The sequence below is a fragment of the Balaenoptera musculus genome, chromosome 8, assembly GCF_009873245.2.
Source record: "Balaenoptera musculus isolate JJ_BM4_2016_0621 chromosome 8, mBalMus1.pri.v3, whole genome shotgun sequence".
NCBI classification, from domain to species: domain Eukaryota; kingdom Metazoa; phylum Chordata; class Mammalia; order Artiodactyla; family Balaenopteridae; genus Balaenoptera; species Balaenoptera musculus.
This window is the reverse complement of record NC_045792.1, coordinates 107,048,764-107,074,385: the sequence shown is the minus strand read 5'-3', so window position 1 is coordinate 107,074,385 and position 25,622 is coordinate 107,048,764. Positions and strand designations below refer to the sequence as shown.

General features: G+C 60.0%; 1 protein-coding gene across 6 annotated transcripts in view; it reads left to right on the top strand.

The window, feature by feature from the left end:
* Positions 1 to 25,105, top strand: part of SHANK2 (SH3 and multiple ankyrin repeat domains 2) — a 552,800-nt gene extending 527,695 nt beyond the window's left edge. For 4 of the 6 annotated variants that reach the window (XM_036861478.1, XM_036861477.1, XM_036861479.1 and 1 more), the window contains 6 exons: positions 609 to 629; positions 6,414 to 6,544; positions 7,948 to 8,059; positions 8,875 to 8,895; positions 10,334 to 12,740; positions 21,461 to 25,105. In XM_036861478.1, the coding sequence (XP_036717373.1) occupies positions 609 to 629; positions 6,414 to 6,544; positions 7,948 to 8,059; positions 8,875 to 8,895; positions 10,334 to 12,740; positions 21,461 to 22,031 (3,263 nt within the window). In that variant the 3' untranslated portion in view covers positions 22,032 to 25,105. The remainder of the gene's footprint in view (positions 1 to 608; positions 630 to 6,413; positions 6,545 to 7,947; positions 8,060 to 8,874; positions 8,896 to 10,333; positions 12,741 to 21,460) is intronic. The other 2 variants (XM_036861480.1, XM_036861481.1) reach the window with 2 other exon arrangements.
* The last annotated feature ends 517 nt before the right edge of the window (positions 25,106 to 25,622 follow it).

The window sequence follows — 25,622 nt, the reverse complement described above, 5'->3', positions numbered from 1 at the left end:
CTAGAATCTGCAGCTCAGCTGGAGACCTAGGTCTTCTAGAAAAGGGCAGCACTGCTGTGGGGCTGCCCACCTCCACCCAGAGCCACTAGTTCGCCCAGAGCCCCTTTCCTCTGGCCCCTCCTTGCCCACACCTTGTCTGTCCACACAAGACCCTCCAGGAAACGCCCCCTGAACCCCAGGCCTGGCCCAGCCCCCAACGGGGATGACAGTGTGAATTCACCCGTGCTTCTCTAAGGCCAGGCAGCATGTGCCACACGGGTTCCCCCCAGGAGGACCCACAGGCAGGTCACCTTCAAGGGGGCGCAGCTCAGGGCGCTGTGAAGGTCCCTCCTAAGAGCAGCCTTGGCTCACGCGGTCCAGTTCGGCGGGGTGCCAGGAAGGGGCGGGTGCTGAGCGAGAGGAAAGCCCCTTGTCCCCGCGGGAAGGTTTGCTGGAGGGCAAATCAGAAAAGGCAGGCCACCTGCCGGCAGGTCCCAGGAGAGCACAGACAGGGCACCCCTGCCCACCCGCGTGTGCCCCAGAGCCAGGGGTGTGCGCGGTGGGGCGGTCGGCCCCCAGTGAGGCAGCGCCGCCGCCACGGGACTCACGCTCCCCTTTCTGTTTGCAAGCCTCCGTCCGGAAGAAGAAGGGTAAGGGGCGACCCGGTGTCTTGTCTCACCCCCCGCCCGCACGCCTGTGGCCCTCAGCGTCGAGTCTAGAACGTGCCGTGACCTTGTACTGTCTCCTCCCTGCTCGGGGTCCTGTAGGGGGCCCAGCCCCAGGACGCGTCCCGTTTCAGTCTGTCACACCTGCCCCGCCCCTCCTGTCTGTGGTGCCCCAGCGTGTTCTGCGTCTCCCCAAGTCGTGTCCACGTCATCGTGACTGTGGGGACCCCGCGCCCTGTCACAGCCGGGCCTGCCCGGGTCGGGGGTCAGGCAGCCTCCGTGGCTGCTGGTCAGGGTGCAGGCCAGCAGGGCCCCCAGCAAATGGACCCCTGAGCGCCCTCTGCCGTGGGTGGCGGCTGCCGCCTCCCTTCAGCTCCAGAAAACCCCCCGCTCTCCAGGAGGCCTGCTCTACACGTGCAGGAGGACTGCCCTTGAGCGGGGGGCAGCTGCAAGGCCATGCCGCTCCCTGCCCCTGCCCCTGCCCCTGCCCCAGGCCGGCGTGGAGACGGAGGACCCAGCCTCTGTGCCGTGAGCAGCTAAGACACCAGCGCCACGTGCCCAGCAGCCGGGCCCCGATCGGCCCCTCCCGCAGCAGTGCCCACATCTGGGGGGTTTCTCACCTAGTAGCTGGAGACGACTCCCCCAGTGACTAAAAGCAGCACTGTCCGTTCAGGGGCAGGTGGTGACCCTCCCACAGGCCGTAGGCGCTACCGCTGAGACACAGCACGGTACCCAAAACGCTGAGATGGCGAGGCAGGCCTCGGCACCCATTGGGGCGGTATCTGGGGGCAGGGTCGCGGGTCCTGGAGCACCGGGAAGCACCTCCTCTCTCACCCACCGTCTCCCCAGAGGCAGGCTAACCCTCGCAGCCTCCTCTGGAGCAGTCCTGGGCCTCCCCCACACCCCCAGGGGCTGCCCGGGAAGTTCCCAGTGGGCTTTCTAGGATGGGTCACTGTGTCAACCACGTGGTGGACGCCCAGGGCGCAGGAAGTTTCCTGGGATTACCTTCCCCTCGGAACCCCCCTTCGATCCAAGGCCAACGCCAGCTGGCAGGAACCCTCCGTCCACCATAACTTCCAGAAGAGGCACCACACCAGGGGCTGCAGGAGCCCCGTGGCCACAACAGGGTTAGCCGTGAAAGTCTGTTGTCAGGGGGAGCAGCTCAGACTCGGAGCCGGCCCAGCCTTGGGGGCGCATGTGGCCTGCCCCCACCCGCCCCCAGGGGCCCCAGCAGCCAAACACCCCGGGCTGTGACAAAAGGACAGAAGTCGTGTTCCGCACGGCCAGCCTGGGCCAGGGCAGAGGCACACAGAGGACAGGCCAGAGTCCTGGAGAGGGGGACCCACCTTCCTTCGGAGAGTGGAGAAAACTGGATGCGAGTCTGAGCTCAGACGCCTCGAGTATTTCCTGAGGACCTACTCTAGTCCCCGGACACCATGCTCACGGGCACCAGGGGGCGCGGGACCACCACGAGGGCCACGCTGGCCCAGGGCGGCTCCAGGCCAGAGCTGGTGGGACGGGCTTCACCACGGCTTCCGGCCCTGGCGGGCACCTCCGCTGCTCCCGTGGGCCCGTCCCTTGGAAGGCGTGTGACTGGTCAGGGCCCGCAGGCCGGGGACAGTCGGCTGGGGTCAGAGCACCCGCCCCCACTCCCGCACGGCCTCCTGGGACGATCAAGCACGAGACAGGCCGTTGGCAACAGCTGCTGCTTTGGCACGAGCGCTCATCATCTATGATGTCGGTGCCGTCAGCGCCTGGCTTTCCTCTTGGAAGCTGTGTCGTGGAGGAGATCCTGTGCCGTGCCCTCTCACCCCGAGATGGGGCAAGGCTGGCCCTGCCCCCCAGAGAGCCCGGCAAAACAAGCTATTCAAGGTCACGAGGAGGGACAGGCTTCCTGGACGCCTCCGGGATTAGGACGCATTCCATGAAGCTGACTGCCCGAAAAGCGGAAGGGGCCGAGAATCCCAATCCCGGCCTTGCCGGACATTTCTGGAGCACCTGGGATGCTCTCCCGACGGTTCTGAGGAGCAGGGGTGCCGGAACCGGCCCGGCACGTGGCCACAGGCAGATGGGGGTCACAGAGTCTCCGCGGTGGGCGCCCCACTGCCCCCTGGGGAGCAGTGCAATGGGAAACACGGCCACAGGCTCCTCTGGCAGCCAGGTGTGCCGCGTCAGCCCGGGGGGCCTCAGCTTCCCCAGCTCGCCCCGATTTCGGGGGTTGTTTCCCTCCACGATTTGATGCCTCCCTCCTGTAAAGCCGGCGACGTCTGCTGGACGAGCTGGGATCTCTCCTGCGGGAGGGCTCGGGCACGCGGGTGACCCTGCCTGTGGTCAGGGGAGGGCCCCGGGTGGGGACTCCGGTGACAGGCAGGAGTCCCCACCTGTGCTCTGGTTCCCAAGAGACACGTGGCTGCACGCGACCCACCCATGCTTGACATCCACCGCCCGCCCTCCCCACCCAGGAAGCATGCAGCCTGTGGACGGTGGGCACCCGACTGTACGTCTGCTTAGAAAGTTAAAATACAGGGGTCACTTCCAGAGTGTTCCATCAGCTCCCTACTAGATTGTTTCTGAAGAGCTGACAGCTTTGCAGTCGGCCTGCAGGACTGCTTTCAGCCTCAGAGGAATTCATTTTAAGACTGCAGGGCGCTGAACTCACTAATCCTCTTCATCTGGAATCCTTGAGTAGAGACGCAACGCCAGGCTTTTACAAACCGTGCATAATAATCCTTATGAGCCCAGAAAGACAAGCAGGAACCCAGTCTCACAGCTTTTCTTAAAAGCCTTCACGTGCAGGCAAACAAACCCTCCAACACAGGGGCTGAGCAGAGTCTCGAGTCAGGCCACCAGCCTCCCTTTGAGACGAGGGCCAGGAGGGGACCCGGGCCCCCAGGAGGGAAGCGACGCAGGGTGGCCTTCTGTATATGAACCGCACAAAACCACACTAACTAGCTGTCACTGAGGACAGAACAGCAGCCCCTGACACAACCCCACAGACCAAGATGCTCTCGTGTATTCTGGTTCAACAGAAATGCTTAGGTGGCATGGAGACCAGAGGGCAAAGGCTTAAACAAAGACCAGGACGTCCACCTCAAGGTCGCCATGCCTCCAGCGGATACACCTTCAGTTACACCCCAGACCCGACGTGGACGTGGCATGACTGTGCGGGCACGGCGCCCTGCCTTTTCAGTCAGCTGGACCAGGCAGACCGTTCCGACGGCAACCCATTGGCTGGCCGCTGTCGGCCAAGGCTCGGCACCCTGGCCCGGGGTGGACACGGGCGCCACGTGACCCCGACTGGAGCCCAAGCTCCCACCTGCTCCCAGAGTTCCACCTGCATGAATGACCTCAGGCATCCCAGATCCCCAGTTGTTCTCTCTGCAGAACGGGAATAACCCCTCCCCTATGGCCAGGCTCCTGTTAGAATGAGGAATGGGATGAAGATGCCGAGAATTTCCACGGGGTCGGGCACTGCTGTCATTAACGATGGCGCCTTTGCCTCACCTGTGCACACCCACCATCGAGGTGTGTTTTGGGGGTGCCTGCCACATGCCTGGGGCCCCAAGCGTGCTGGGGGTGTGGTGGGACCAGACGTGGACTCGCAGGGCCCAGCTGGAGACAGGAGCCTCTGGACGGTCCAGCTGGTGTAACTCTCCATCCCAGGAGAGCCGTCCGGCCCCGGAGCCCCTCGGCCCTCGCCCTGTGCTGTGCCCCGACGTGACCAGCTGCACGGCGGCCAAGCTCCCCACCTGCAGTGCCCCCCACGGGAGAGTCGCCCTTTCCCTAACTCAGTGGCATCCCCTCCAGGGCCACGTTCCTGGAGGCCCCAGGGAAGGGGGGGAGCCTAGCGGAGCTGCACAGGCTGAAGCTAAGGCTGGGCCTGAGAAGACGGCCGAACCCGCGGACGAAGGTCCCAACGCGGGAGACAGACCTGACTCCCCGCCGCCGTTGGAGAAAGAGCTGCACCTCGGCCGAAGCAAAGCCGACAGCCACCGGGAGGTGCCCGGCTTCCAGCAGCGGGCCAAGGGGACCTGCAGGTCACCATGGGCTCACTGGGGACGTCAACCAAGGACCCTGAGTCCTCTAGCCAAGGGGGCAGGGGGGTGGGGGAGACGAGCACAGAAACAAGTTAAACCCCAGCCTGAAGAGAATCCTGGCCCAGACCCGAGGAGAAGGCTTCCTGAAGGAGGCACGTCGCTGGGACTGGGGGTGTGGGGCAGGGGATCCGGCAAAGGGAGGAGGGTCAGAGGAGAGGCTGGGCCACGAGGGTGGGCGCTGAGCGGCCCCGCAACCGTAGCTGGGCTGCCCAGAGACGTGGGTGTTTCCAACCCACTCCCTAAGGGGGCGGGCGCTTACCAGTGTCCCCCGAGGAGGCCAGGAGCCGGGAGAGCCGGGGTCCCGGAAGCAGGGAGGATGCCGGGGGTGGGGCTGGGGGACCTGAGCGTCCCCGTGCCAGCTGGCGGGTCGGGAAGGGCCTCCCACGAGCTGCCGTGCCTGAGCTCCTCGGCCTTCCCCGAGCAGGCGACCTGGGACTGTGGGACCCTCACCCTGGTCCAGGATGTGGCTGGGCACCGACCAGGAAGGGGCCCCGAGAAGCCGGAGACCTGCCTGTTGGGGTCTGTGGGGACCTCTCCAGGGGCTGTGCTCTTCCTGGGGGCCGCGGGCCTTAAACCCAAGTGCCCGGAGCTCCCACCCGGACTCTCACGCTGGCCTCGCAGCTTGGGGCTGCCGAGACCCCAGAGGCCTGGGCCTTTCTGACAGCACGAGCTCCGTGGGGCGTCACAAGACCCCAGAAGGGTGTGGGGTGAGCTAGGAGAAGACCTCGAGCTGTGGACAGAATGTTCTTGGGCGGGGGGCGGGGGCGGGTGGCCGGGAGAGTGCAGCGCCTCACAGGGTCCAAAGTGGGAGATTCCCACCAGGCCCGCCTCACGCTGGCTTCTGCTCCCCCGGGCGCCCCTGGTGTCAGCAAACCAGGGTCCTGCGCTTTCACAGCCCTGATCAGACGCCGGTGCCTGAGCTCAGACGGCCTGCAGGCGGAGGCTAGGGTGTCGGGCAGGTCCAGGATGTGCTCCAGTTTTCCGGTTTTCCCCCAAGTTTAACGTTTTAAATTTAAATTTTTAAATCATTTCTTAATCTGTAAGCATCCCTGATAACTAACCCTTAGCTTTCTTTTTCACAAGGAACTGAGAATGTTCAGCTCTTGGGGGAGGGGGGACTCCCCCGCACAGCAAGGCACAAACCTCGACTGGCTCCTGAGCGGGGGACTGCCTCCCCTCCCCACCCCTACCCCTGCCTACACCCACGCTGCCCAGCCGCCTCCAGCCCTGGGTGCTGGGTCCTTAGACCCTGGCAACTGCACTTAGTTTCAAAGGAGCCACACCTCTGAGCTCTTAAAAAAGTTCAAAACATTGACTTAGCTCCCACCAGCAAGAATGAACCGCGCTAGTACGAACAAAGCGACGCCCTCTGAGTGCCAGGGCCTCCAGGGCTGAGGCTGCGTTGCCTCCGCGAGGGTCTCCTTCCCCTCCTGTCCACGTGCACCCGGCGGGGGTGGGGGGGTACGGCTTGGGGAACAGGTCCTGTCAGTGTCAACGCTTGTGGCCGAGAGGCATGCGTGCTCCACACCACAGCGACAAACCACTTGTACCATAAAAGCTTTGTGAAAAGGCACAAGGCACTTGGGCATTTTTCTGACTCAGCCCCTTGCCCAATTGTGTTTTGCGGCTTCGGTCACTGACGCCCGTCCTGACGGTCACGTTCACGTTGCAGATAAACCTGATGAGATAGTCCCAGCCTCCAAGCCATCCCGAACTGCTGAGACCGTGGCAGTGGAGTCCAGGGTGGCCACCATCAAGCAGCGGCCCACCAGCCGGTGCTTCCCCTCCGTCTCGGACGTGAACGTGAGTGGCCGGGCCGGGGGAGCGGGCGGCCGGCTGGCGTGGGCAGACCTCGCGGTTGCTGTTCACCCTCCCCAGCGTCCAGACCCGGAGCCCCAACCCGCGTGCGCGCGGCAGGCACCCCAGTCCAGTGCAGACCCGCAGTGGGGGACAGACCACCGCGGGACCGGCTCAGTAACTCGCCCCGGGGGCCTTCCCGTAGGCCACCTGGAGCGAAGCAGCCTTCTGGGGCGGACGAGGCCCGACCCCACCGCCCCGGGGAGCAGGGCCTCTGCGTACGCCTGGGACCCCGCCCCTCCAAGGTCTCAGGCCACCGTTATTCCCAGGGGCTGTGACCTCCCTGGGCGGTCAGCAGAGACCACGGGCCACGACGGGCTGGCAGAGCCGCCCGTCCTCCGGGCAGGCTGCTTCTCTCAGGTTCCAGACGTGGCCCTCTCCACCCCAGCTTCGTGCTTGCTGCCGGTCTGAGCACCACCTGTCACGATTACTTACTGACTTTGTATCTTCTCTGAATCCACTTCAGATTGACTCTGTTGAACCGCGCCTCTTCCTAATAATGCCCAGAAATATCATGAGTTCGATGCGACGCTTTTGCGTAGTACACGATACAGGATGCCCCTTGCCTCCCCTCATCTCCAGAAGGCCCGGGCGGCTCCTCCAGGGCCCTGCGTCCCGACCCCCCACCCCCTGCGGCACCCCGTACCCAGCTCGTTCCAGACACCCTCCAAGCCCCGGGCCGGGCAGACGCCCAGAGCCCGGCGAGACTGGGTCTCGCTGCAACAGCCTGGGCGCGCGCACGCGTGTTTCCTTTGGGCTCCGCAGCCGGCTGTTCCAAGTGGCCCTCCGACACCGCAAGGTGAGGCCGGCCAGCAACCTGTCTTCCGGTCAAGGAAGCAGCGGCTTGGGCGGGGGCCGCACAGGGAAGCTGTTTGCAAAACGAAGGAGGGACGCATGAGGCTCCTCCCGGACCAGGCGGAGGAGGAAGGACGGGCAGCCCGCCTGCCGCGGGGCCCACGTGCCCCAGGGCACCGCGCTCAGCTTGTCCCCCGCTCTGGGCCACTGTGGTCAGCCCACTGTGCGGAGGCGGACGTGGCCAAGGTCGGACCCCACTGCCCACCGCCAGGTGCTCTTTCCTACAGGACATGCGTCCTGGCCATTCTCAGTCCATGTCAGGCAGACCACAGCTTCTCTGAGCAGGGCTCATCGCCCTTTGAGGGCAGACAGGGCCCCGTCTGGGTCCTGGACGCTGGTGGGGCCCGTCGTCAGCCTCAGCTGGACACCGAGGTGCTCCCAGAAGCAGCTGGGGGAAGCCCCATGACAGGTGTCCACTGCCCAGGGCGTCCGTGTCCGGCTGCCGTGGGTGGTGCTGGTCTGACACGGCTCACCCCGGGCTCTCTGGTTTGCAGTCCGTGTACGAACGCCAGGGGATCGCCGTGATGACGCCCACTGTTCCTGGGAGCCCGAAAGGCCCATTTCTGGGCCTCCCTCGAGGTACGATGCGAAGGCAAAAATCAATAGGTAAGCAGCGTGGCCACACCCGCAAAGGTGCCCCTTGGCTCTCAGCACCCTCGGCAGTGCCCCTCAGCGGCCCCAGGCCCGCCCACCAGAGGGCGGGCACCCGGCCTCACCCCCAGGGAGGCCTTGACCATCTGAGCCGTCTGAAACTCTCCTACCCTCTGGGTACCAAATCCAGGGTGGCTTCCCAGCCTCACCAGCCAAGTATCCGTGATAATACCAGCAGGGTGAGGGGCTGCAGTCAGGAGGGAGGTGGAGGTGGGCAGGTGACGTCCAGGAAGCCCCTCGCCCCCGCCCTGCGTGTTTAGAGTGGGCCGGCAGGGTGGGCCCAGGTCCCCTGCAAACGGCCACTGCCACGCTTTGTGGATGAGCTCGATGGACACACTTCTAAGGGTGGCTGGGCCAGGTTCTTGCGCTCTGCGAGTACAACGTACTGTGCGCTGCGGGAAACTGCTACCTTCTTTCCTGCTGATTCTGTTCCAGGCAAGGTAAACGTGACCCCTTCAGACAGCCCCTTTGTGAGATAATCCAGCACTGTCTTTACCGTGTAAATTCTCAGAGAAGCTAAAGCCACTGCCGGACACTGGGGGATGCGGCGCCGCTCTGTGTCCAGCACTGCGGTCTCAGGCCTGGCGCCTCTGTCGGTAGTTTGGGGGGGTGGCAGCTGGCAGGAACTAAACGATAAGGGATGGCGGAGGTGGCGTCTGCCGGTCCCCAAAGTGCCCCCAGGAGCTCGGGGCCACCGCAGAGTAGCGCGCACGCCATCTCCTGCCCCTGGCTCTCTAACTGCTTAATAACAGTCGATTTCCTCCCGTCAGACAGCAGAATCTTTCTATCAGGTTAGTGAACCTTACAGTCCAGCATCTGTAATGTGAATGTGACAGTTTACTCCATAAGGCGTATTCTTAAATTACTGCTCCTTGAGAACGTAACCAGGCAGCCAGCACGCATGCACACTCAGCGAGAAGGGCTCTGAGCAACCATCCTGGCGCTGCCAAAACGCCCTCCCACAAGGAGCACGTGAAATTTGGAATACCCTTATCGAATGGCAGTTTTCACTGGAATAAATTACTGTAGTTTGTCCTAGGAGCTTTTTTGATTTGAAGTAATTCGTTTTGTTACCTCTTTGAAAAACCTGCACGCCCCCCACGCGAGACCCTCGTACTTGACGTCTGTCAGCATCCGTGTCTGTGTGCCGCTTCCCGTGTCCGGAGTGCGTTCTGTTGATGTTTTTATATCTTGAACTGTCGGAAAGAATCTGAAAGTCCACCCAGTGGACACACCAGAGCTCTGGGGCCCGACGCGGCCGGGTGTGGCCATCGCCCCTGCGGGCCCTCAGCACCCTCCCTCACCCAACACCCACGGGCTCCATAGGTCCAGTCCTCCAACTCGGACTGTGGTTAGTGGGGACCATGGTAAACCACCGGGCCCCTCAGCCCAGCCCAGAAGGTCTTAGGACCCAGAGGGGTTCGCCGGGGCAGGCGGCCGAGTGTTTGGTCAGGATCCTGCTCCCGGCTTGGGTTGGGGTCTTGGGTTAGAGGGTCTGGGCGTGTTGCAGCACCTTCTCCTGCCAGGGCCGCTCAGCCATCCTCCTGAGGGCCTGGGGAGCTCCAGTACCCTCAGGGGGCCCAGAGAAGTCAGGCAACAAAACGGGTTCCTGTCGCACTGGCGAGGCCACCCCAGGGTCCCCATACGCACAGGGCTCTGCTCGAGGGTGCCAGGCCTCCCCGCATACCTGCAGCACCTGCAGGACGTCGGTGCTCCGATGCCCCCGGGACAGCGGCACCATCCGCGTCCCATCAGCCAGTGCAGCCACTTGTGTTCCCTGTGCCCTCGTTTCCGACATGCAGCTCGATAGCCTCAGTCCCAAACCCGAAAACACCCGCCGGGGGCCCTGGCCAAGCCTGAAGGGATGGATGCCCCCTGATGCAGGCCACCCCTGCCCCCGACACACGCTCACACGTGCGCACATGAACCCCGGGGAGTCACGCGCCCTCCCCGGCTCGCACGCGTCGCCCTGGGCACCATCTCAACAGCACGCACTCCGTGCCTCCTGGGGCCTTTCCCTTTTCTTTTTTTCTTTTTTTATTTTTTTTTTTGGCTCGGAATGGGCCACGTGACCTCTTGGCATCGTGGCTTGTGCTGCATTCTGTGAACAAGTGTGCATCGTGATTCTTTGTGAGTCTGCAGAGACACAGCGTGTCGCACCATCCTAGGAGTTTAGTGGGGTGTTTGTTATTGCCGTGATTTATATCTAAACCTGCCTTCTACTTGTAGGAATAACGGGGGAAGAGCGGCAATTTCTGGCCCCTCCGATGCTCAAGTTCACCAGAAGCCTGTCCATGCCGGACACCTCCGAGGACATCCCCCCCCCGCCACAGTCAGTGCCCCCCTCTCCTCCACCACCCTCCCCCACCGCCTACAACTGCCCCAAGTCCCCAACTCCCAGAGTCTACGGGACGATCAAGCCCGCGTTCAATCAGAACTCCGCCGCCAAGGTGTCCCCGGCGGCTCGCTCCGACACCGTGGCCGCCATGATGAGGGAGAAGGGGCTATACCTCCGGGGGGAGCTGGACCGCTACTCCCTGGACTCCGGGGACCTCTACGGCCGCCACGCCGCCGCCCAGGCCAACTTCCGCGGCAAGAGGGGCCAGATGCCCGAAAACCCGTACTCCGAGGTCGGGAAGATCGCCAGCAAAGCCGTCTACGTCCCCGCCAAGCCCGCCAGGCGGAAGGGCATGCTGGTGAAGCAGTCCAACGTGGAGGACAGCCCCGAGAAGACGTGCTCCATCCCCATCCCGACCATCATCGTCAAGGAGCCCTCCACCAGCAGCAGCGGGAAGAGCAGCCAGGGCAGCAGCGTGGAGATCGAGCCCCAGGCCTCCGAGCAGCCGGGCCAGCTGCGGCCCGACGACAGCCTGACCGTCAGCAGCCCCTTCGCCGCCGCCATCGCCGGGGCCGTCCGCGACCGCGAGAAGCGGCTGGAGGCCAGGAGGAACTCGCCGGCCTTCCTGTCCACCGACCTGGGGGACGAGGACGTGGGCCTGGGGCCGCCCGCCCCCCAGGCACGGCCCTCCACGTTCCCCGAGGAGGGCGGGTTCGGCGAGGAGGACGGCACCGAGCAGCTGTCGTCACCCACGCCAGGGGCAGCGACCAGGGAGCCCGAGAACCACTTCGTGGGTGGTGGCGAGGCCGGAGCTCAGGGTGAGGCCGGCAGGCCACTGAATTCCACGTCCAAAGCCAAGGGGCCCGAGGGCAGCCCTGCAGCTCCCCTCAAGGGCAGCAATGCGGCCGGCCCCGAGAATTACGTCCACCCGCTCACAGGGAGGCTGCTGGACCCGAGCTCCCCGCTGGCCCTGGCGCTCTCCGCGAGGGACCGAGCCTTGAAGGAGTCCCAGCAGGGCCCCAAGGGGGAGGCCCCCAAGGCCGACCTCAACAAACCTCTCTACATCGATACCAAAATGCGGCCCAGCGGGGAAGCGGGCTTCCCTCCGGTCACCAGGCAGAACACGCGGGGGCCCCTGAGGCGGCAGGAGACGGAAAACAAGTACGAGATGGACCTGGGCAAGGAGCGGAGGGACGACAAGAAGGCCATGCTCGTCAGCATCGCGGACGCGTCCCAGCAGAAGTCGGCCGGGCTGCTGATGGTCCACACCGCGGACGCGGCCCGCTCGGACGACTTCCTGCAGGAGGAGGAGGAGGATGCCGACGCAGACACGCAGCCGGACCGCCCGCCGTCCGAGGTGCCAGAAGGTGTTCCCGAAACTGAAGGTGCTTTACCGATCCCCGCTGGCCCCGAGCCCGCGGCCGCCGCGCCCGGCAGGACCGTCGTGGCGGCGGGCTCCGTGGAGGAGGCGGTGATCTTGCCGTTCCGCATCCCTCCCCCACCTCTGGCATCCGTGGATCTGGATGAGGATTTTATTTTTACAGAGCCATTGCCTCCCCCCCTGGAATTCGCGAACAGTTTTGATATCCCCGATGACCGCGTTGCTTCTGTCCCCGCACTCTCAGACCTGGTCAAGCAGAAGAAAAACGACGCCCCCCAGTCCCCTTCGCTGAACTCCAGCCAGCCCACCAACTCTGCGGACAGTAAGAAGCCAGCTGGCCTTTCGAACTGTCTGCCCGCCTCATTCCTGCCACCCCCCGAAAGCTTGGACGCCGTCACGGACTCCGGCATCGAGGAGGCGGACAGCCGGAGCAGCAGCGACCACCACCTCGAGACGACCAGCACCATCTCCACGGTGTCCAGCATCTCTACCCTGTCCTCCGAGGGCGGGGAGAACGTGGACACCTGCACGGTCTACGCAGACGGGCAAGCGTTTACGGTTGACAAACCCCCAGTACCTCCTAAGCCAAAAATGAAGCCCATAATTCACAAAGGCAACGCCCTTTACCACGACGCACTGCTCGAGGAGGACGTGGACAGCTTTGTGATCCCCCCGCCGGCACGCCCACCGCCCCCCGGCGGGGCCCAGCCCGGGACCACGAAGGTTATCCAGCCGAGGACCTCCAGGCTGTGGGGTGACATCTCGGAGGTCAAAAGCCCGATTCTCTCCGGCCCAAAGGCGAACGTGATTAGTGAGTTGAACTCAATCCTGCAGCAAATGAACCGAGAGAAATCGGCAAAGCCGGGGGAAGGACTGGACTCGCCAACGGGAACCAAGCCTGCCAGCCTCGCTCCAAGGTAAGTGCCGCGGCCGGCATGGGCGCAGACCATCCCGAGCCGGGCTTTCCCGTCCCGGCCAGTGCTGACCAGGAAATGCCCTTGGGAGCGACGGAAGCGGACACGGAGAGGGAAATTCCTAGAGCCTTCTGTGTCGGCCGCCTCTGTCGTACACTCACGTGCTCCTTTCTCGTCCCCTGGACGCCGGTGCAGCAGAGCTGAGGGTGCAGCAGAGCTGAGCGCATCTGGCCCGGCAGGACGTGGCCCCCGCGTAGAGACACGTGACGAGACACAGCCACACAGGCCATCCCCACCTTGGCTTCCAAGGAGGAGCCCTGCTCTCTCCTCCCGCGTCTTCCAGATCTTGGCCAGGACCCCTCAAAGGCCATTCTGGAGCCTCACCCAGGGGTTGCAGGGGAGGGGTGCACCGGCCGGGGGTCGAGTGAGCAGCGTGTGTGTGGTCACATGTGCGTAAGGGGCTCTTTTGCCCTCCTCCCATCACTAACTGGTCTGAGGCCGGGGAGGGGCCGGCTTGCGGATCCACTAGTGAGCTCAGAGTGAAACGCAACCCCGGAGCCCATCCTGACCCAGGGCAGACATCGTGGAAGAAAAGCATCCGGTCCTCCCCGCGTGGGTGCTCACAACATCAGGCAGAGCGTAAGGCACTGCCTAGGAACCGGGGGTCGCACATGGGGGGCCAGTCCTAAACCCAACCCCAGGGCTCTGTCAAGGCACACCACACTGTAACAGGCCCCCAACCCCCTGCCTGTAGCTGGTGGATGATCCCCACCAGAGCCCGGTGCCTCCGGCCATCACTCACGGTTCTCAGTTTCCTTCAACCAAGACACACACCACTTCTCGGGTCCCCAGGCAGCAGGGTTCTTCACGTTCCCCCACTGATGTTTACTCTCAGGTTTCATCATCTCAACTAACAAAGTTGTTCTTCATACTCCTTCTGGGCAGGCGTTTGATTCAAACATCTAAGTCCATTAATAGCAATATCACACTACGGCTGGGTCCTGAGAGCAGGCTGAGAGCCACCATTTTCCCGGTTACCGTTCGGTGTGGGTGTAAGTAAGTTACGGGGACAGCTCCCACTACTCCTCAGAGGAATGTCGATGGGCCAGTCTCGGTAGAGAGAAGCACGCCGACGCCACCGTCCTTTAATGGGGCACCCATCATTAGTGGCGTTCAAAGAGCACCCCAGCTGAACAGAGAGTCCTTACAAGTTCCCCGTTTCCGGTGGACGTACGTACACACATACCTGCAAGTATTACGTGCTTGAAAGTCTCAAGGAAATGTTTAAAACTGGCTCCGTCATGTAAGAGTACCGGTCTTTAGCTGCTAGGTTATGTGGAAGTACAACAATGAAGATGCTTTATCGCTGTGTTTCATATTTTACAAAACACTTGGACGTGAGTGAGTAATCTTTCTAACAGCTGCTGCAGAGCATGTATAATTATACCCATTTTTCAGAAGGGGAAATGGAGACTCAGAGAGGCCAAGCGGCTTGTCCATGTGCACAGCCAGCAGAAGACAGAGCCAGGACCAGGCCAAGGTCTTCTGACTGGCACTTCCCACCGCTAGCGATGTCTGAAGTATGGAAGCTGCAGAAGGGCACCAACTCTAGGGCTGCTCTGGCCAGTGGGGCAGCCTGCACGGCACCGTGCTCCCCGGAGCACTCCCACCCAGGAGACCAGGGGCCTCTCTGAACGGCATTCAGATCGTAGGCCTCCCCAGCTCCTCTCCTGGCTGGGTGAGCTCCTTGGGGCTCACAGGAGAGGGGGTCTCCGAGTTGCAGGGGTCTCTAGGGTTTCCCTGGGTGGGAGGGGCCTCAGAGCAGGGGTCAGCAGGCAGAATCCTGTCGGACTTCTCGAGAGCAGCTGCAAGACCGATTCTGTCCGACCCAAGCTCAGCTGCCGGGAACAGCCACCTCCAGTCTCTTCTGTTATTCATACCCCAGTCCATCACGGCACAAGCATTAGCTGGCACCTATTATGCACTCACCAAATGCCGGGCATCGTGCGGCACAGGCACCAGAGGCAGGGCCTGAACCTGCTCCCACGGTGCAGATGAGCGAACCGGGGGTCAGAGAGGTGAAGCCCTTGGCCACAGGCACTCGGCTGGAAGGCACAGAAGCACTCCGACCTACGGAGCTGCCTCAGGGTTCGACTCCTCCCCACTCGCAGGAGCCAGGGATTAGCCTGGAAGAAAGGCGCTGCTACCTAACCGAACATCCGCAGGGCCGAGCTCACCGGGGCAGGGCTATTCTCAGGCCTTCGGAACCCCGCTTGAGTCCAGCTGAGCACCCAGAAGTCTTCTCTGCTTACCTGGTGACTGATAATCTGCAAGGGTGGTCACCAGGCGGCCTCCAGCACTGGTGACCTCCCCGAGGCGGTGTCCCCTCCCCTTCCCTACTCACTGCTAAGGGCTACACTGAGTTGGACCAGGAATAGGTCGGCCTGAGGCCCAAGGACAAGGAGAAAGGTCACTGACTCCAGGCACTAAGCTGGACACTCGCCTGCCTACTCTGGCTTTTCCGATCTCACGGCCTCATCGGGCAAAGCCCAGTGGACGTGAGCTGCAGCCACAGGTGGACTGACCAGGGTAAGCAGGGGGCAGCTGCTCGGCAGAGCCACCCGAGCGGGTGACCGGGCACCGGGCACCGGGCACCGGGTCCTTCTCATGAGCAGGCAGCACTCAACTACATTCTCCTTCTCTCACACACACTCACTCCCTGGGACAGGCCTCCGCTTCGCTGGGTCGTGCCTTCATTGAGAGGCCTGGGATTCAGCCATTCAGGCATCAGACAGAGCCCAGGACACTCCCAGCCAGGGCTCACCTGCTTGGGTGTCTCATCGCTACTTTTAAACGCATCTACAAATTACGAGCTGTGAATGGCCCTGGGCAACATGAGGCACGAAACTGGATGAAGGAAATTCCTAGTAAGGGAAAAGAAATGAGTTTTTCTAGGGAAAACTGAAAACCGGCCATGCTCTTTGAAACGACAGACAAGCAGCAGTGCAAACACCCCATTTCCACAGAAAGAAGTTCGATCGCCAAAGAAAAGGACAGTTTTTTGAGCTGCTCCACAATCGTTTGTCCGCTAAGAGGGCAGAAACCTCAGGTGACCCTGCCCCTTTGTAAGTTACTTTTGCCCTCGGGTTCTTTCTTAACTCTGCGGTGCGGTGACCCCGGGCAGGGTCAGGAAGAAGAGGACATTGAGCGACTAGGCCCTTGCTTACTGGGGTACATCTGACTTAACCTGAGTCGTGCGTGGGTTTCTGCTATCACATGTCCCCCGAAATCAGGGACGACACGGGCTCTGCCGACATCCTGACTACAGACGTGTTGGCGAAAAGAAGACGATCACGTCATTTTCTTTACTACCTAGCGTTCGCGGCGTCCCCCCAGGCCTGATCCGGAAACACCTCCTAAGAACGAGGCCTCTGGGGTGATCGGCTGCTTCTCCGACTCAGCACCGCCCCAAGCTGCCCATGGGCTGGAAGCCCGGCACAGGCGCCTGGCGCCCTGCAGGCCCGGACCTTCCCTGCAAAGCTCAGAGCTCGAGAGGATGACCGCGAGCGGCCGGAGAGGCGCGAGAGCGCTGCCGACACCCGCGAGCACGGCCTTCCCCTGCAGCGGGCGGCCCGCCGGGCCGGGCCCTTTGGAACTCTAGACACACGAGCAGCGCTCCCCTCGTTTCAGGGCACCTGGTGTTTTCCATAAAGTCACAGAGCCGGGTGAGGTTCCCCAGGTACAGAGCTGGGAAGCCAAATGAGCCAGAACCCAGCCCCGTGGCCTCCTGAGGGCTTCTTTGTAGGAGCCCAGGGTCAGGCCTGAGGGGGAACAGTAACAAAAGGGGTGCACAGTCAACGAGGCCAGGGCCCCGGGAAGCTGGGCGCAGATTTAGTCACGAACTGTTCACTGGACCAGGGGTTACTGCCTACCTCAGTGTGCCAGGCACCGGGCTGGGCCCCAGGATTCCTCACTGAACAAGAAAACATTCAAGGTCTCTCCTCCTCTGAAGGGCTACATTCGCAAGGAGGAATGGATAAGAAATAATAAACAAGACGAACCCAAAGTGCGCAGGCACTGCAAAGGGATGAAGATGTCCCAAGGGGTCAGCGACCGTGGGCAGGACGGAGGTGACCCTCCTTAAGGAAGAGTGGCATTTGAACCACCTGAAGTACTCAACGGAGCCAGCTGGGCAGAAATGCAGGAGCGGAGCATCCCGGGCACCAGGACCAGCAAACACGAAGCCCAGGCACTGGAGAGTGCTCTCCACGCTGAAGAAACTGGCCAGACCAGAGGGAGGGCTGGCGGGGGAAGGGTCCCCGAGGGGCCCCGCGTGCCGAGGGGAAGGGCTGGGTTGCGGCTGAGTGGTGGCATCCATCGAGGGCTTGAGCAAAGGCTCGGCCTGAACTGACTTTCGTTTTATGAAGGTGACCCAGCAGCTGTGCAGTCAGGTGGGTCACAGTGACACATGGAAGCCCATGAGCAGGCCCATGTGGGGTCCTGGGGCCTCTGCTCCGGAGACAGCGGGTAGATGATGGAGTCTGACACGTGCACTTTGACCTAAAACAAAGGGGCTTGACCTAGGAAGCCCCGGCATCGTTTCTGAAGCAAGATAAATCTGTTCTTTGTCAGCACTGCAGGGGAGCAGAAGGTCGGTGTGGGTTTGGCTTTCATTCTCTGGCTGTTGGGAGGAGGGTCAGAGCAGTGAGCGGATGCCTGCGGGGGACCCACTGGCTTCCGTCCGGGGCGCCGGCAGCGGCTCAACCCCCCGGGAGCCCCTCTGGTTCACCCAGACTGGCCTTCGCTTCCGGGAGGCAACGGCGGCGCTCCAGGTCCCCCGGGGGGTCCGGGCCGCTTGCAGGGGAGCGCCGGCCGGTTCTCAGGCGACGCCCTCCGGCTTCCGGCTGCCCCTGCCTGGCCTGGTCAGTGGCACCAGCTCCTCGCTGGCCCTCCGCAGTATTATCCTGAGAGCCTCTTGGTTTTAAAATAAATCTGTCTGGGTTGTTAAAAAATGACCTCTGCCCAGCCGGCCCCAAAGCACAGACTTCAAAGCTGACTCGGTAACAGAAGCTGCTTAATGGCACTTTCCATCACCTCAGCGCCGTCACGGAGGCTTTACCATTTCACGGCAGCAACTGAAACGTTCAGGCAGTGTCAGGGACTGAAATCGTGGATAAGGCGGTGGACACTAGGGAGGGTGGTCGTGAAGCTCGCTGTCGCCTGTTTCCTCGTACACGGGTTCGTGAAGGGGCTCCTCTGGTCCGGCTGCAGCATTTTATCCTTCAAGTCTGATTCTCACGCTCTCAGTCCCCAGTCTGGACGCCAGGACCAGTCAGCCAAAGTGTATCAGGGGATGGGTACCTCCCGCTGGAAACTGGGTGCCTTCCCACCTGCTCAGATGTGTCGAGAGGGCTGCTGAAGCCGAGGCAGCCCCCTGCCCCCGCCCAGTTCCGACCCCGTCTGCTTGGCCGAGTCACGTCACTTCCTGACCTGGGAAACCAGCTTCCCACATGCAGCCGCCGTTCTGCGGGCCAGGCCCGGGACTGCAGACACACAGGGCCTCGCGGTGCTCAGAGCCGGGAGCCAGGGCCAGGCTCAGGCCTTGTGCAGGTCTGTTAAGGCCTCGGGCCACTTTCCCTGTCTTTTGAACGACCGACCTTTGGAGGTGCTATAAAGATAGAAACTAAGAAGAGAGCAGTTTGGAAACAAGTGCCATTTTACACGCAAGACAGGGGTTCCTCACGAAAACCCTACAGTCACTAGAAGGCAGAGGTCCGGCGGGCGTGCTGGAGAGAGGCTTGTGCGGGACGGGTCCGGAACCCCAGCACCGGCTCGCTGAGCGGCCTCTGGCCCACAGCCCGTCACTGCTCGACAGCCGAACTGCATTTGTGAACACCATGGGAAGGCCGCTTGAGTCCTCACTTCCCCGACCCCACTCAACTCAGCTGACCGATAAACTAACGGCGCCTCTCGGGGTGTCAGTTAACCCTCCATTTCTGTTTTAATCCTCACATTCCCATAGGGATTGGATTTAAGAGGCAGGATAGAGAGTAACAGCCCAAGAGAGGGCGTGTGTGTGCGAGTGTGTATGTGTCTCTGTTCTAAATCGGGGCAACAGTTTCTTGTGTGTTCCACCCGGGAACCCAGTGGTTGCTTAGCAACATAATGATCTCTGCAACCAGGAGATCCAGTGAACGATACCCGCCTGATTAACTGAGAGTCAATCAAGCCGCTGAGAAGGAGGGCAGGGTGGACCGGCCCCGGGCAGGCCTCCACTCGGCTCCTCAAACACGCTGGTTCTTTTCCACGGCGACAGTCCGCAGGGCCGTGGGTGGCCCCAAGCATGGGGCCAGATCTGACAACCCCCTTTATTAGCTGCCGGGCTCTCCTCTCTCGGTGTAGACTTGACGCAAAGCACGGCCTCCCCCAACCAGGAACGCTGATCTGTCCTTCCTAAGCTGCAGGAGACAAAGGCAGCCCGGGAGCCCAAGTCTAGCTATCAGCACTGAGCTGGCTCTCAGGGGACTTCAAGCAGAGGCTGACGTCATCCTCCTTCTTAACATTTTCCTGGATGCTTCTCTTTATGTTCACATCATCCCCAGCCAAGGAAGGCACGGCTGTGAGCTTCCCGTGCTAAACACGAAAGCGACGCCCCTTGGCGTTCTCTTCCGGGCAGCTCTGGGCTCTGCCCGCTCCACTCGGTGGCCAGAAGAGGAGCAGCACAGGTAGACTCTCGGCCAGCATCTGTGCCATCACTTTAATTTCATCCATCGAAAAAAGCTGCTTTTTTTAACTGTAATTAATTTTGCAGTGTTGTCTCAATCCATTCCATTTTGTCATTTCCATTTGCTCCCATGATGGGTGGTAACAGAAGAGGGTCGTGCTGAACAGAAGTAAGTGCCGTGTGCAGAAAGCTCTTCTCTCTGGTGTGTTCTCCTGTCCCTCGTTCTCACTGCCCACCCATCTGTTTGCTTCTGACGACACACACAGCTGCCTGCAGAGCCTTCCTTTTAAAAAACATCCCAACTACCTGGGAATCGCTGGGGTGTTCCCACAGGAGGGTGGTGCTGACACCCACCTCTGGCTCAGAGAGGCCCACTGTTACAGGCTGCTGGGTTTAAAGCAGTTGCTGTCACTTCGGGGGATTAACTTGCCTCTGCTTCACAAAGCCCGACGAACAAGGTCACTTCCCAACTGTACTGCCCCAGTCGACCCAGTTAGGGTCACAGGCCCGGCGCCACGCAAAGTCACCTTAGAGGAAGTGCCACGTGCTCCTGTGAGATACTGACCCACTTCACAAAAAAACCCTCTCCCGCCTGAAGGTCCTAATTAACAACTCAAACCCCCTCTGGGTGGAGCTGCTTTACCACCTCAGCTTAGCTGTTGTCTCAAAGTTCAAATGAGCCTTCCCCAGACAGGCGTGCCCACAGGCGTGGGGGCAGGCACGGAGGAGAGACGGGCCCTCCGGAGTGGGAACTGGAAAGCATCTTTCAGTCCTACTTGAGCACCAGAATTTCCAGGTTAAATCCTAAATCCCCGCTGTACGCACGGCCCCTCTCTCTCTCTCCAGGACCGAGGTCTGGGGGCCGGAGGGGTGGCTCCCGCTCCCTGCGGGTGACGCCCTGGACCAGGAGGGCTCCTGTTTCTTGATTCTGAGTAACAAGCCTGGCAGTAGCGGAGGGGTCATCCTCAGCGTCTCGCCTGGGGCTGCCTTTACCTGCTGGTGCCCAGTACACCAGTACAACCAGTAACCAAGGCCCCTGGAAGTTCTCAACAGGGGTCTCCTCTGTGTAACAGATCCGGCCCTGGAGCCCCTGGCCCTCCAGGAAACCGCATCCGAACGCCCGGTGGGGGATGGGGGCCCCAGCCGCGTGCACCCCCCGCCCCTGGAAATGCTCCTCCTCAGGACAGGATCGAAGCCTGAGTCGGCACAGGTCCCCCCTCAGACCTGCTGCTGCTTCCTCACGCAGAGATGCCATACTCGACGTAGCATCGAGTGGGGAAGTGTCACCAGGCTGAGAGGCACCTCGGTAACCAACTGGTAGTTTCACCCAAATGTATATCCGTGGCAGAGAAAACAGACAGACAGCAGCAAAAGGACAGTCCAGAGCGCAGACAGACTGGGCCTTGGCTCCGGCTCGCTCCCGCCCGTTAATAAAGCTCCTCGTCCCGACCCTGACCCTGACCCTTTCACGCTGGCGCGGTGGCGTCCGTGAGCGCCCCCAGGGAGCTGCGGGGCTTCCCACGCACTGAAACAGGGCCAGCCCGCGCGGTGCCCTTCCCTGCGCTTGTCCTTTAAGCCAAAAAGCCTCAGCTCTGGCAGGCGGTTAAGAGGGAGGGTCTCTCCTCAAGGGTGCCCCTCCCTCTGCTTGCTGAAATGGAGGCAAAAGATGCCACTTCCTCAGGCGGTACTGGTGTGGCACAGACACGCCCCGGCCAGGGAGCAGGACTTGGTTCGGGCCGTCTCCAGGTCTCCCGGCCTCCCCCCCCCCACAACCTGCCAGGCTCCGGTGAGTGGCCGCCCCGTGTGCTCTGGTGCCTCCCGCTCGTGTCCCCCCACCCCGCCCCGCCCCGTCCCGCCCCGCCCCCGGCATGGCAAAGCGTTTGCTCACTGCCGGCGCACCTGCCGTCAGACGCTCTGGTGTGGTTTGGGTGTCTCCCGCCCCCTCCTCGGGACGTGGTGAGCGGACTTGTGATGGTTTTCTCTGTTGCTGCCGTTTCAGAGGCCCAGAGGTCATGAGCACCGTCTCAGGTACACGGAGCACGACGGTCACCTTCACGGTTCGCCCTGGGACCTCCCAGCCCATCACCCTGCAGAGCCGGCCCCCAGACTATGAGAGCAGGACCTCAGGACCAAGACGTGCCCCCAGCCCCGTGGTCTCGCCCACAGAGCTGAACAAAGAGATCCTGCCTGCGCCCCCATCCGCTGCCGCCGCGGTTCCCTCTCCCACCCTCTCGGATGTCTTCGGCCTCCCAAGCCAGCCCCCTCCCGGGGACCTGTTTGGCTTGAACCCAGCGGGACGCAGCAGGTCGCCATCCCCCTCCATACTGCAACAGCCAATCTCCAATAAGCCTTTTACAACTAAACCTGTCCACCTGTGGACCAAACCAGACGTGGCGGACTGGCTGGAAAGCCTCAACTTGGGCGAGCATAAAGAGGCCTTCATGGACAACGAGATCGACGGCAGCCACCTCCCGAACCTCCAGAAAGACGACCTCATAGACCTGGGCGTGACTCGGGTCGGGCACAGGATGAACATAGAAAGGGCTCTGAAACAGCTGCTGGACAGATAAGGGTGGCTGCGCTTTTCCTTTACAGACTCCTTGTTATAAATAGAGATGGGCTTGCACTGAAGTGTCTGGATGGCGAGCGCCAACCCCGTTCCGCGGGCTGGTCTCCTGCTACCCAGAGAAATGCCGTGTGTCCCTGGCGTGGCTGAGCAGGGGCCTTCAACCCCCCGGCTCTCTGTGTGGGCTCCTTGGGCTGTTTCTGTCAAAGAGGGGACCAGGGGAAGGGAGAGCGTCTAAGGTGGAAAGGGGCGCAGCTTGCCTCCTGCACGCAGGCGACCTGACCTCACGAGGCCCAGGAGATGCCCGCCGCCGCGCGGGCCCCTTGCTCCTGCAGGCAGACCCCACTGCACTCTAGACACATACCTCCCGCGGCCTCCTCTGCCGTCCGGCAGCTCCGCCCGGGCCCGGGCGCAAGGCCTTCCTCAGCCTGCGGCCCCCTCGAGGGCACTCACGCCCACGTGCTCCTTTCCTTCCTGGACTTGGCTCGCAGCGAGATGCCTGCGGATGTGTGTAGCCGGTGCCCCTTTGGAAGGTAGAGAAACTTTCCTCCCGTGGATCCTTTACCCCGTCTCCTCCGACGTGCACCCGTGGTTCTCTGGCCATGAGGTTCTTGGCAGTGGCGGGTTGTCCAAACGGGATCGTGCCCAGCTTTGCTTAGCTTTCTTTCTTTCTTTCTGCAAATCTGTTAGCATAATTCCAAAGTGGCCAAACAGATGTCACATGGAGTTAGTCAAAGCACAAAGTCACGATTCCAAGGAGGAGGGAGACCTGGCCGTGGGAAGCAGCCGGCGTGCAGCTGCTGGGCCCAGAGTGTCCGCAGGAGGGGAGCAGCTGTCTGCCAGGAGCAGCTCCCCAGGAGCGTGGGAAGGGGCTTCTCTGCCTTTCGGCCTTTTTTAAAATCGAAAGCGTGTTGAATTCTGCAAAGATCAGAGCAGGCAAGCAACCACTTTGACACGCAGGATGACACAGGGCTCGCGGTGGGCGTGTGCCGCGGCCACCCCCAGTTCTGAGCCCGGCCAAGGGGAAGCATCACAGCTGAGACAGCCCCTTTGTCCCCCCGAGGCCAAGGAAGACGGGACTTAGGAGCTTCTCCCCTTTTCCTCTGAGCGTCCAGGAATCCCACCAGCTTGTCTTAATAGTACAGCAGGTTTTCTTGAAAACCCAGCGGGTGTGGCGCAGAGACAGAACCCAGGGTGAGGGTGCAATGCAGATGAAGGAAGGAAGGGCAGAGCAGAGCGGTCTCGTGGGCCGCCAGTCCGGGCTCCAGCAAGGCTTTCTTGGGCCCCGCCGCATTCTTTCCCCTGGAGCCCCTCCCCTGTAACAGTACCTCTGATGTCCAAGGGAGGTCGCCACGGGCACACGAGCCACAGGACACTCAGTCAGGGGTCAGCATGCTCTCCCACATACGGAAGAAACTCGAATATCAGGTTTTTGGCTTTTATTATGATTTCAGAACTAGCCTAGCCCATCTCTAATTATAAAAACATGGTTTGTTTTTTTTTCCTTTTTTTCTTTATGCTCACAATCAAGTGTCTGATTAGGTCTGGAACAGCTCTAGAATGAATACGTAAAATTTAGCGATTTAAAATCATCTCTTTCTTTACTGCAAGTTTAAATAGTTGTACAGATAGTTTATAAGCACAATATTTTAAGAAAAAAAAGTGGCTGGTCTACTAGGCAGCCTTTGTGCCACTTCAGTGCTAGAAAGTTAAAGAAAAAACAACTTTTGTGATTTAATAATACTATTTCTGTGGAATAATTATAAAAGTATGACCTTTTTAAATCAACCTTATTTGGATGCATCTGAACCAGCAGAGCTGTGTTATATTTTCTATCTTTGCTAGAACTTCGTCATCGAAGGACAATTATTTCTTCAAAAGTGGTTGTAATTCACAATGCAGCAGTTTCTCCCAAAACACACACACTCACCACACACCCCGTCTTTCCAGCCACATGCCCCTGAATTGGAAACTGAGTTTCGGACCTTCTTTTCCAAAACCTTCTGCAGGTCCATCTTTGTATCTGAAAGATCCATTCCAACTTGAAATCAATTGAATATTAAGGCGCTTTACTTCCGTGTACTTTCAATTTTTCCATCATGAGATGAACAAATGTTACCCTAGAGAAATGTCAAGCCAAGATACTACAGGTGGCCTGCTGAGGCTGCCCGATAGTTCGGAAAATGTAAAATGGTGGTTTGGCCATTATCTGTCTTCCATTTGGTGATACTGCAAAATCCAGTAAGTACACCACCTCACCGTGGCTCTTTTTTCCCTTGCCTACTGTTGGTATTACCTCTCTGCTCGGTGCCAGGCAAAATGCTAGACAGGACGAGAGTAAAGGAGGCCGCGGGTAGACGGTAACCAACGGCAACTTGGGGGCGCTGGGGTTGCTGAACTCTGGTAACCAGCAGGTGAGAGCTGACTGATACTCCCTTTCTTAGAGAGACTTCAAGTCACGTGCAACTGACCGGAAGCAAGCAGACTGAGAGACAAAAGAGCTGGTGACATCGGTTGTTTCACACTGTCTTACTGTAGAAAAGTAACAGGACCCATCAGAACCTGCCCTGACCGACAAAATAAACACATTGCCAAGACGAATCAGTCTCTAGCTCTATTCGCCAGGTTTGCTACAGAAAGCAATAGTTCCTCATTTAAACCACCGCCCACTGTTCTCCCCCTTGGGACATGTCAGGACCAGGCCCTACCCTATGCCCCCCTTTAATGGTGAAACAGATGTTAAACTGCTCATATAAAGATCATGTTAATACTATTCCAGGTTTTAAAAAGATCCACTTTTGTTATATACTGTAATTTAAATAAATTGCATTTACACGCCTAGTTTCTGTAATATTGTGTATACAAAACCAAAATTGCTCAAAATGTAAATTATGTATACCTGCCAAGATACCTTCTCCAGGGTGTCTGTGCACATTTTAAGTAAATCCATATAATATAAAAATGACTCAATGTGACTGTTGATTTGCTGAACTTTACATATCACAAAGTGAATTATTTGTGGTACTTTAGTTAATAAAACAGTGATTTTTTTTTTTTTTTTTTTTTTTCTGAGTTACTGAACAAGCAAGCATTACCCAGGGTGATCTGGCAATGACTTTTTGCGTGTGGGCCACAAATATTGATTTTTTCCCATTAACAAACTTCTTTGTTTGTTTTTTTTAGAAACATACTTTTCACACTATAGTTTGTGTAACGTGTTCGCATTATCTGTTTCTGTTACTTTTGTGCTTTTATTCTTTTTAGACCTTATTAAAAACAAAAAGAAAAAACAAGCTCCTGTAATTTGCACTTTCTCCCAATCCTTAAATCTCTTGTATGGCAACCAAAATTACTGTAAAACAAAAAATAATAAATATACTATTGCACTAAGGTTGTGGTTCTGATTGCAAACAGTGAAAACTTCCTGAATCAAACAACAAGTGGCCAAGCTTACAATCCAGCCACTTGACCTCTGTGAAGCTGACCAGACGGTAGCTTTCCTCAAAGAGTGAAGATTCGCCTTTCGGTGAGCTAATCTGCCTTGGCTCCACTTCCTTAAAGTTTTCTCAGTGTATGGGTGGAAACGAGTATTCTT